The 10,351-nt window shown below is 45.4% G+C and overlaps 1 protein-coding gene across 1 annotated transcript; it reads right to left on the bottom strand.

The window, feature by feature from the left end:
• Window positions 1-3,800: 3,800 nt before the first annotated feature.
• On the bottom strand, window positions 3,801-9,131 carry CCNG2 (cyclin G2). The gene is made up of 7 exons (XM_069855056.1): window positions 8,693-9,131; window positions 7,288-7,425; window positions 6,065-6,315; window positions 5,814-5,892; window positions 5,634-5,732; window positions 4,643-4,848; window positions 3,801-4,137 (listed from the first exon to the last, which is right to left on the bottom strand). Exons 1-7 carry the CDS (start codon window positions 8,801-8,803, stop codon window positions 4,005-4,007), a joined length of 1,017 nt encoding a protein of 338 aa, XP_069711157.1. The 5' UTR covers window positions 8,804-9,131; the 3' UTR covers window positions 3,801-4,004.
• Between the last annotated feature and the right edge of the window lie 1,220 nt (window positions 9,132-10,351).

Here is a 10,351-nt window from a genome sequence, read left to right as displayed (position 1 = left end):
TCACAGCATAGTTCAGCTTTTCCGGCTACAGTCAAGTATTGAGCCTGCTTTAAGCACTGACCAGCAGAAGCACATTATTTATTTCACCAGAAAAAATGGGGAGCTGTTAAAGACTAGAGTCTGAACACTGTGACTAATTTACACTGAAAGATTGTATTGCTCCGTGTCACTTGGTATGGAATCAAGTGATGGAGAAGTTTCCTGTTTAAAAGGCCATTATCATTAATTAATTATGACAATTCCCAAGGAACAGAAACAGTTCCAGTACTGGTTCCTGCAGCCTGGCTCAGCCACAGGAGAGCAAGCAAGCAGTATGACAACACCTCAAGATCTTCTCAGAAACATGGGCTCATCTACACCCACATGAACCTTCAGCCCTACACTATAAATAGGTTAGGCAACATGTTGTCTCACGGAGGCACAGGAAGCAACATCCCAGAGCTTATACAGAATCCTTACAGCTGGGAGCTGCCTCCCCACAGAAACACTCCCTTGCAGCCTCCTCGGCCCCCACTTACACCAGTCCTACTGACAAGGCAGCTAGGAAAACAATCACATATTTAAATTCCTCAGACTGCAAGTGTTTAAAGTCTCACCTCATGGTACAAGAAAGCCCCAAAGAGCATTTGAAAACCATGCACACCTCTGCTATTAAAAACAAGCCAACCACCACAATCCCCATTATTTCAACAAAGCCTCCTCAGAGGAATACAGAGTTATCCAACCCAGCAAAATCAAAGTTGAGCCTAAATTATCAAACCACATTAGCGAACCTGACAATGCTCTGACAATCAAGTTTCTCTTCATGTTGGGGTAAACTTGAAAGAGGGTGAATGGTACACCTCAAGCTTTATTAAACAGACTCGTCTCACAAGCTGTTAGTAAACCCTGGAATGTTGCCCATGGCTTCCGACCTCCCTAAGAGCCCACCCACGTGGCACATGCGTTATCTGCGGTCTCCTGAGCGAGGCAGTTGATGTACTGAAGCAATCCAAGCAAATGCCTTTGAAGTACGAGCAGAACATCTTTGCTGCATTAGCTGTTCAAAGCGGTCACAGACAGCAAGGCAGCCATTACTCTTAAAACATCACAGTGCCCATTTCCAAGAGGAACTGATTGTCAGTACATGTGAGTTACCAGACAGAAGGGAATTTCACACAGAACTCAGTGTCAAGTGTCCATCCCTCATCTGTTGTACGTGGGAAGTGAAAAGCTTTCTAGTGCATTCCTCTATTTAAAGTGTATCTATGAAGGCCATAAAGAAAAAGCTGAGTATTACTACACTCTGGATTGTTTTTTAACAGTAGTAGTGGCCCTATTTTTCCCACAGGTGCTCCTAGCCAATGAGTGACAGCATTCATTGTCAGCCCCACAGCTCCCTATTCATTTCCAGCCCTAGCCCCACTGTCAGAACATGCGAGGCAGGATTTTCTGTTCATAGCAGCAGCCACAATGCTAATTGCCACCTCAACAGGTAGTGGACCATTTACATCCCCATATTCCTTAGTTTTTACAACATAGGCAACATTTGGGAATAATACGGCAAGATGGGCAGGATAAGACAAAAAGGAAGCAAGCTAAGTTTGCCTTTGATGAGTTACTGTACATATTTTGGAATGGCAAGATGCAAACACATCCAGAGACCGTGCTCCCCTCAGTAGACCCAGAACAGCAGCAACCACAGATCTAGCAACTTAACCACTAGCTAGATCTCCCACATGCCAAACGTGTGGATGCACCATTCACACCACTCATCCCATCACAATGGAGCTTGTTGCAGCTGGTTAAGCAGAGGAAAGCTCACACCAGCTACTTAAACTGACAGGAGCAAAGCTGAAGAGGTTCCCATCCAGTAGAAAGCCATACAGAAATCTTCCTTTGCAAATGGCTCACCAGAACTTCTGGAAAACATAGAACCATACATGCTACAAAACAAAGCAAGGCAAGCCAAAAGCTTCAAGTGACCAACCATAACTCACGCTGGTTAACAAATACAGCACTGGGTTTATTTTTGATCTCAACCAAAACAAGAGTCAGTAGGTTCGTTACCTGTAACCGAAGCACTCTATTTTGAAGTGAGCTTCCAGGCGCAGACTGGCAATAAGAAGTCGTCAGGTGTACAGTATTTATATCATACAGAGTACACAATAAGTTACTATCTACATGCAACATACCTACAAAAAGTTACATAGAACGTAAAAAAATACAGTATTTTCTGCTCATTTTGCCTTTTAAATTTTTTTCTGTACATTTTTTCATTTACATTTTTATATACATTTTTGTAAACTTTTTTGTATTTTTATAAAACTGAAATCACAGAACAGTTACGAACTCACAGCACCGCTCTTACCATTCTAAAGCAATGCTTGCATCTACAAAACAGCTTTTAGCTTGTTTGCTCCTTCATTTCTACTTTGGCACCAACACACTTCACACCATTATTCTGAGCTAATCATAGTCCGCTTGCTACCTAGCCATGTTCTCAATACAGAGAAACGCAATCATACTTCAGTTTGTGCTTTGAAAAGTTCAAAAAACCATTACATTAACTACTTCATCCACGTCACATTTACCTGATATTACTGCATAATATCAACTTTTCCTGTACTAACTGCTTTACGTAAGCATGCAAACAAGTCTGATTATGACTCAATCAATAACATGAATATACTGGAAAAACAACTACAAGGGTTAAATATTAAAAGGAACGTAGACTTATCAAGATTAACCATTTTAATAAGTCTAAGCTAATAGCATGGATTGACACATTAACGGTTAAGATTTTAAACACACTGAAGTATACAATATGAATTTCAGTGTAAAAACGGTATTAAAGAAAATATGAAGTTACTCCCTGCCAGATGCTTCATACTATCGTTTAGTGAAAACTAGTATTAACTAGAAATCTCCTCCCCCACCATGCATACTCCCTTGAGAAGTGCACATTCCTGAAGTTTATAAAAAAACAAGCTTTAAGAAAAGAAAACCTACTTGGAGTACACAACTCAAGATCCTGCTGCAGAGGAGCACAGCATGTGAGGTGTTAAAGCAGTTTCAGTATTTGGCCCATTAGACAGCAAATCCTTTCGGCCTGGTTCTATGCCTACAAAACCTACCCTGCCAGTGCAATCTAACCCCAGAATAAAGGGTGGAGGTGCCCTCATGAGGGCTCTAGTCCTATCTCCTGCTCAAAGCAGAGTGAACACTGAATTCAAAGCAAGCCTGGGGTTTTGCTATGTTGAACTCCAAGAACTTCTCAGGACAAAGACTTCACACAGCCCCTCTTGGTCTGCTTCCATGTTGGACTGTCCCATGAAGCAAGCTTCTTCCAGTAACTGGGAACTTCACATTTCCATATAATGGAAACCTCTCATTTTTGCTCCATGATCTTCACTCAAGATTATGAAATCATCTCCTCAGCAACCTCCTTAGATATCAAAAGGCTGTTCTTCAATCCCCTTTTCCCCTCCAAGGCTACTTTGTCAGGCTAAGCTCATTTCAGCCTCTCCTTACAGATCCTATGCCCCAGAGCTCTGAACCACCTTGGCATCTTCCTGTTGGACTTGCACAAGTTGACGAACATCTTGAGCCCAAACTGGACACTGCTCCAAATGAGAACGAATGCCAAGTAAAAGGACGAAAACACCTCCTTCCCCTATCTAGTGGCTGAGCTCCTGTGAATACAGACCAGGATGCTGCCAGCCTTCACTGTTGCTGCGTTTAGCTGCTAACCATTTTGGACCATCAGGTACAGTACTGCATTCAAATCTGTTGCAAAGAGAACTATACATTAACTTCTCCTGAACTGGGCACCTGAACACTTTTTTTTCTTCCTTAAAATTACAACAGCCAGAAAAAAAAAACCAAGGCAGGCGTTCAAACCATCGATGTACCACAGCAATTCTTGCCTTCATACAAGTTTACAGATTACCACTTCATTTATTATTGCCAAAAGACTCAACGGTGCATTAAAAATCTCAGCCTAATACAACCAAGACTCGATGCTAAGACCGACAGCTAAGAGTTTGCCATTTTGTTTTAGGTTTGATTTCAAAGAAGAAGGCGCCTTCCAGATGACTCTGAGGAGAACTGCTAAGGCTTTCTTCTCCACTGCTCATATCTTCGCAGGAGTCTTCGCTAGAAGGAACAGCAGGAAAGGTAATTTAAGGAGTTGTGCTTTTGTTTCAAAGTAGCAAAGTACTCCTCAGTCCTGTGCTTTCCGGCAAGCTATTCTGCTCCTAGCGTAACATCCCCAGATTTAAACACTCCTCAGCACTTAAATCATAACAAGATGCAACTTCCATTCTCCCACTGCCATGCCAAAAATCTCCAATTAACCAAGAAGCCAGTGTTCAAGATATCAAATTAAATTACTTCAGAAGACTTAAATGGTTTGTAAGCTGCTCTGCCTTAAAAAAAGTACCACCACCTCCCCGACCCTGCAAAGCACTTGTACTTTTTGTATACCACAAAGACAGTTACCCATTCTTCTGTTTAAGATATATCTGAAGTCCACCAGTATTTTCAAAGCTAACCTTTTTTTCCAAGTAGTACTGAATAAGCCTAGTTATACAGACGTGCCATTAGCATTTCCAGAAAATGAGAATTCCCAAATTATCTACCGGGTGTAAGTTTTACTCACCTCTCGCTTTCACTGAAACATCCACCCTCCGGTATTGTCGGGAGCTCAGGAACACTGTAGTAACTGTTTTGTAGATTCTGGGCTGTACGTCTTGAAACAATCCAAACTAGTTTTTTATGATCAGGCTTGCAACATTCAGGAGAAGAATAATCTGCGAGGCATTTTGAGACCAGTTCCCTCCAGTAAAGCAGGTCACTATCACTTATCTGAAAAGTGAAAAAAGAACCTACTTAGTCTGTTACACACAGGCTCTAAAGATAACCTCTCCCTCCATTTTATCTTCTCTGAAAAGACTTGAAAAAAATATCAGTCAAGATGTAACCGAGTCACAACTGATACCTTCAAAGATGGGGAGCTTTTGAAGGTGAACCTTATAGAAATACTCACATTGAAGTCAGAGTTAAGTTTGCCTGCCTTTGCTGTTAACATCATCACTTCCAAAGGAAAAATGAAACCAAGGTTATTCTACTATAAAAGGAACAATCTCGTATTTTAAGGAACTACTTCCAGCTCTCAAGATACTGGGTTAGTTCAACTTGACTGGAGGAGTAGAAAGCTTGGTTTAGACCATCAGCTGATACAGTAGGCAGCTAGAAGCTGTAAATTCTAAGGTATTCATTCAGGCAAAATAAGACAACCAGTCTAGAAGTTGCTGTAGTCCTCCAAACCAAATGGAGGTTTCTCTGGAACATACAGCTAGAACTGTACACAGTTCAACCAGCTGCTTGTTAAAGCACATTGCATCTGTAACATCTCTTCTAGTTTCACACATTTAAATATGTTTTTTTTAAAACCTTTTGCTTGCCAGACAGCTGCCAAGAAGTACCAGTGCAAAAGGACTACCTGACCTCATTCTCTAAGCAACAGTTTTTTGCATTTGGCATTCTACCCAGGAAACAGCGTTAGTTACAAGAACTGCAGACAAGCGCTTAAAGACACAGTTCCTTGCTTACTTCAGCTGATGCAAAAGCAACCCATGGAAAACACTGACCTTTGAATGCTTCTGAACACGCAGAAGGATCTCAAACAGCTCAACAGATTTCAGCGTCTGAACCTCCAGAGTGAGAAGGCACAAGGCCAAGACAGATGGCTATAAGGACAAAAACCATTGCTCAACATGACATGAATCAAAGCTTACTCAAAAAAATCAAAGAGAGCTACTTCTACTTACTTTTGCTTTAGAAAAGACTAAACGACAGTTGCAAGCTTTTAGCTGCGCTTCCAATTTGTCGAGATTCAATACTTCTTTCCTGTAAGACACCAAAAAGAAGAAGCATTTAAATCAACAAGCACTTGTGTATCAAAGTAAAAATGAAGGCGCTGCCTCTTCTACAGCCAATCCCATAATCATTTCAGAGGCAACTATAGAAAAAAAGGTCTAGGCAAACACACAGACTATCTCCAACATGCAACTCGACTCACCTTTCTGAGGTATGACAGAGTACAATAGCATGGTACAAGTGCAAGAAGGTTAAGGCAGTAGTAGCATTAAATTCAAAGTGCAACTTCTCTGAAATTATCTTTTCCATCCGTTTCAGGTCGGACACAGTGCATTTACATTGGCTGATCCGGATGATCTCGTGAGCAGATGGAATATTGCATTCTTCTTCAACTACTCGGGCAGCCAGTTGGAAACAACAAACTCCAATGCAAGACAAATGCTTCGGTTTCACCTAAAAATAAGAGAAAGCACTATGAATACTTGCCCGCCCCCCGCATACACTGTGCTTATCAAACAGCAGCACTGACAGCTCATCCAGCTAGGTGAGCTTGCCTGAATATTCAGAGTTCAACAGAAGATTTGTTAATCTCTACCAGACCAGTCAGCTCACACACCTCATCTATTCAGTTTCATCATTTCAGTTTCAGCAGAGCCAATAAAGCTATATCAATTTGCCACGAGGGCAAGTGAAGCTCAACAGCTGAGCACCCTCTATTGTTCCACCCCACTACACAACAAATAAATTGCAGGGAGAGCTGCAATACCCCACTTCTCCAAGCGGCAGTGCTCACTTACCCTCATTTAAAGCCTGCACAGATCCAGCCTAAGCCTGTTCTAGGCAGTCCTATCCCTCCACTTGTTCCTACCTCTCTATTCTCTCTCGCAATGTTTTGTGCAACCTCAAGGACAGTCAGACCAGAAAGCTGATGCAACTTCTAGTTTTTCTGCCAACTTAATAGCAGTGAACTGCTTTAGGCACAGTTACCTGCCATAAAGTAGCACAAAAACATCCAGGAAATGGATGATCATTTGGTATTAGCTATAGCACTACACTAAACTTTGACACCATATCTAGAAACGGTAACACTGTTTTTACTCTTTCTTGGTCTTTTAAGTGTACACAGTGGAGGCTACAGACTTTTTAGAGGAAATAAAGCATGCTGCTACTTGCCTTTAGAGGTAAAGAGAGGCCATAGTATCAAATTGTCAATATATCACATGGATATAAGCTCAGCCTCCATGCAAGAGCTGTACTCAAGTTCAAATTTACAAAGGACTTCAGAAATTATGCTAGCATAGAATGAGAAAATAGCCACAATTATCTACTAGATCTCAACCTTGTCCTTTTTGTCAGATAAGAAAGTTCACAGGAAGCTCATGTACTGATAGCTGACACTACAGCAGGTCGTCTTCCCCAAAATACCTTCATAAGAGCCAGGAATCGGTCCAGAATGTTAACAGCCAAAACGAATGTTTCAGTTGTGAACCCGAAAAAGTTGGTCAGACTCCAAAGATCTTCCACCTTGGCATTCCTTTGTCTCGGACACAGAGTATTTTCATTCTATGGTAAGAAAAGGAAAGTCAGAATTACTCAGTGGCAGCAGTGAGATTGCAACCACCTCACTCCCTAAGTCATCTTTTACTTAGATCAAATGAAAATAATTATTTTCTTCTGCAAATATTTTATTTCTCTTAACTTAAAAAAATAATTTAGATACTTGAGATTCAAAAACACCTAAGGTACCCGGATTACAGCCTGGTCCAGAGTCTCCCTGGTGCAATACCCAGCACAACCACATTTCCACAAGTACATGTACGCACTTGTTGTTTTAAGACAATAGTGACCAAGCGCATGCACTCACAGGGACTCCCGACTTCACGGAAACAGAGATGACAAAACTCAGCTTATCCTAACCTGCCTGCATGTTAGCATTTTAACGACAAAACCTCTGCTTACAAAACAAGCGGACTGATTTCTTAGACTTTCAACATTAAGTCTCCTTCCAAAAGGCTCACAAACATTCAACGGAATAAGAGTTGATTAACGTGGAAGTGTTTATGCTTGGTTTTTTTCCCTGCTGTTAAGCACCGAGTGTTCCTAGATTCATTTCTTTAGACGTTGCTAATGAAAAGCCGGTCACTTCCCCATTTCATAGAACGGTTTGGGTTGGAAGCCCAACCAGTTCCAGCCCCTGCCATGGTAAGGGATACCTCCCACTGGATCCAACCTCGCCTCGGAGACCTCTAGGGATGGAGAAGCCACCACTTCCCTGGGCAATGTGGGACAGGACCTCCCTACCCTCCTCGTGAAGAATTTCTTCCTGATGCCTAATCCAAGTCTTCTTCCCCCTCGCCCTATCACTACATGCTCCTTGTAAACAGTCTCTCTTTGTGAGCAGCCTCTCTGCAGCTTTCCTGGAGCCCCTTACAGCACGGCAGGTTGCTCTAAGGTCTCCCTGGAGCCTTCTCTTCGCCAGGCTGAGCAGCCCCAGGTCTCTCAGCCCAATCTGTTGATCGCCTACTTAACCATCTCAGCCCTCCTGCCCCCGAGACGAAAACAATTAACTTCTCTCCGTCTTGTGTTCACTTGGCTCACCCTCATCATTTAAACTAAACACTAAATACCGAACGCCTGAACGTTCACTTGCCCCGTAGGTCACAGCTCTTTGCCGACGTAGCTATGTTGATACCTACGGATTAAGACAGCGCTAGAACAAAAGGCAAGCGGCGTTTACAGACGGAATAATTAACTTTCCCAAGTTAAGGCGCTCCCTTCCAGCTAGGAGCTTTTCCACCCCACTCTGAGGGGGCTCCCTACTCCCTCTCACCTCGGCGGTGCCCTCGATGAGGCCGAGCCCCTTCTCTCGGGGCTGAAACCTCCCCTCCTGTTCCAGGTGGAGATTCAGCTGCTTGAAAAGCCACAGCGCCTCGCTGCTCATCTTCTCTCCCCTCGCCTCAGGGTGGGGGGAGTCCTCTCCTTCGACGACACCCCCAGCTGGGGCGGCGGAGGCCCGCGAGGCTCCCTCAGCACCGGTTTAGGCCCACGAACAGGGCTCGGGGCGGTGCTGAGGGGGCACCGGGCCCGGCCCCCGCCCCCCCGCGGCCCTCACCGCCCCGGCGGGGAGGCGAGCCCGGCTGCCGTCACCGCACGGACGCGGGCCTGGCCCCGCATCCAGGCAGGGCCGGCCGCCTCGCCCCGGCGAGTCACGGCGATGCCCGCGGCCCCAGCGCCGCCTCAGCCCCGGCCCCGCATCAAAATGGTGGCGCCTCGCGCCGCCCCCTTGTTTTTGTCCGGGCGGGCCCCGCGCGCAGCGATCTCCTCCTTAGGCCCGGCCGGTGAGGCGCCGCAAAATAGTCCGCCTAGTCCGCGCACCCTGGCGGCGCCCAGAGAAGGGGTTCGGAGGTCAGGACGCGGCACGGCCACGGGGGAGAGATCGTGCTCCGCGGGAGGCGCGGAGGAACCGCGCTCCTCCGCCGCCAGCGCGAAGCCGTGGCGGAGGGGGACTCAGAAGAGCCGCATCACTCCGTTAAAGGGACCCCCTCTGCGGGGGCTGCCCCGTTTTAAAAAGACCGCCCAAACGCTGCCGCGCTCTGATTGGCCCCCGCCCCCCAGCCGCTGATTGGCCCGCAGCGCCGCTCCCCCTCCCCGCCCTGGGGGTGCTGATTGGCCGCCGGGCGAGGGGGGCCTCTCCTGATTGGCTGCCGAGCTGAGGATGCTCTTTTCTGATTGGTCGTCGGGCGCGCGAAGGTCTCTTTTGATTGGCCGCGCGGGCTCTGCCCCGCCCACTCCCCCCCCCCGTAGCAACCGCGGCGGCGCCGGGCGCCATGGCGGCTCGGTCAGGGGCTCACAGACCCCCAGGCCCTGTCCCCGCCGCTCTCCCGAGCCCCCGTTGAGGCAAAAAAAGGCAGCTAAGCTTCCCTTCTCCTGCGTTTCATAGCGTTTAGGATGCGCGCTTCCAAGCTTGTCTTTATAATCCCAGTCTGTTGGTGTGGTGCGTGAATATAACGGGTGATTCTTGAGGTAAAAACACAGCTAAAGGACGATGCTTGGGGTAAAAACACTGCTAAGGAATGATTATTGGGATAAAACCGGCTAAGGAACAATGCTTGGGATAAAAACAGCTAAGAAACTATGTGTGAGATTAAAAACATGGCTGAAAAATGATGCTTGGGATAAAAAGATGGCTAAGAAACGATGCTTGGGATGAAAACACAGCTAAGGAATGATGCTTGGAGTAAAAACAGCCAAGGAACGATATTTAGGAAAAAAACACAGCTAAGGAACGATGCTTGGGGTAACAACAGCCAAGGAACGATATTTAGGGAAAAAAACACAGCTAAGGAACGATGCTTGGGGTAAAAACAGCCAAGGAACGATATTTAGGAAAAAAAACGCAGCTAAGGAACGATGCTTGGGATAAAAACACAGCTAAGGAACAATATTTAGGGAAAAAAACACAGCTAAGGAACGATGCTTCGGGTAAAAA

Source organism: Phaenicophaeus curvirostris, chromosome 4 (assembly GCF_032191515.1).
Source record: "Phaenicophaeus curvirostris isolate KB17595 chromosome 4, BPBGC_Pcur_1.0, whole genome shotgun sequence".
Taxonomy (NCBI): Eukaryota; Metazoa; Chordata; class Aves; order Cuculiformes; family Cuculidae; genus Phaenicophaeus; species Phaenicophaeus curvirostris.
Note: the sequence above shows the minus strand (reverse complement) of the source record. Positions and strands in the feature narration are given on the sequence as shown.

What these genes read in the sequence shown, in the direction of transcription:
- CCNG2 (XM_069855056.1), bottom strand. Translation starts at nt 8,803, where the DNA reads ATGAGCAGCGAGGCGCTGTGGCTTTTCAAGCAGCTGAATCTCCACCTG. An exon ending in TCATCGAGGGCACCGCCGAG is followed by an intron (nt 7,426 to 8,692) that starts GTGAGAGGGAGT and finishes TTCTTACCATAG; the next exon opens with AATGAAAATACTCTGTGTCC. An exon ending in CTCTGTCATACCTCAGAAAG is followed by an intron (nt 5,893 to 6,064) that starts GTGAGTCGAGTT and finishes GGTGTCTTACAG; the next exon opens with GAAAGAAGTATTGAATCTCG.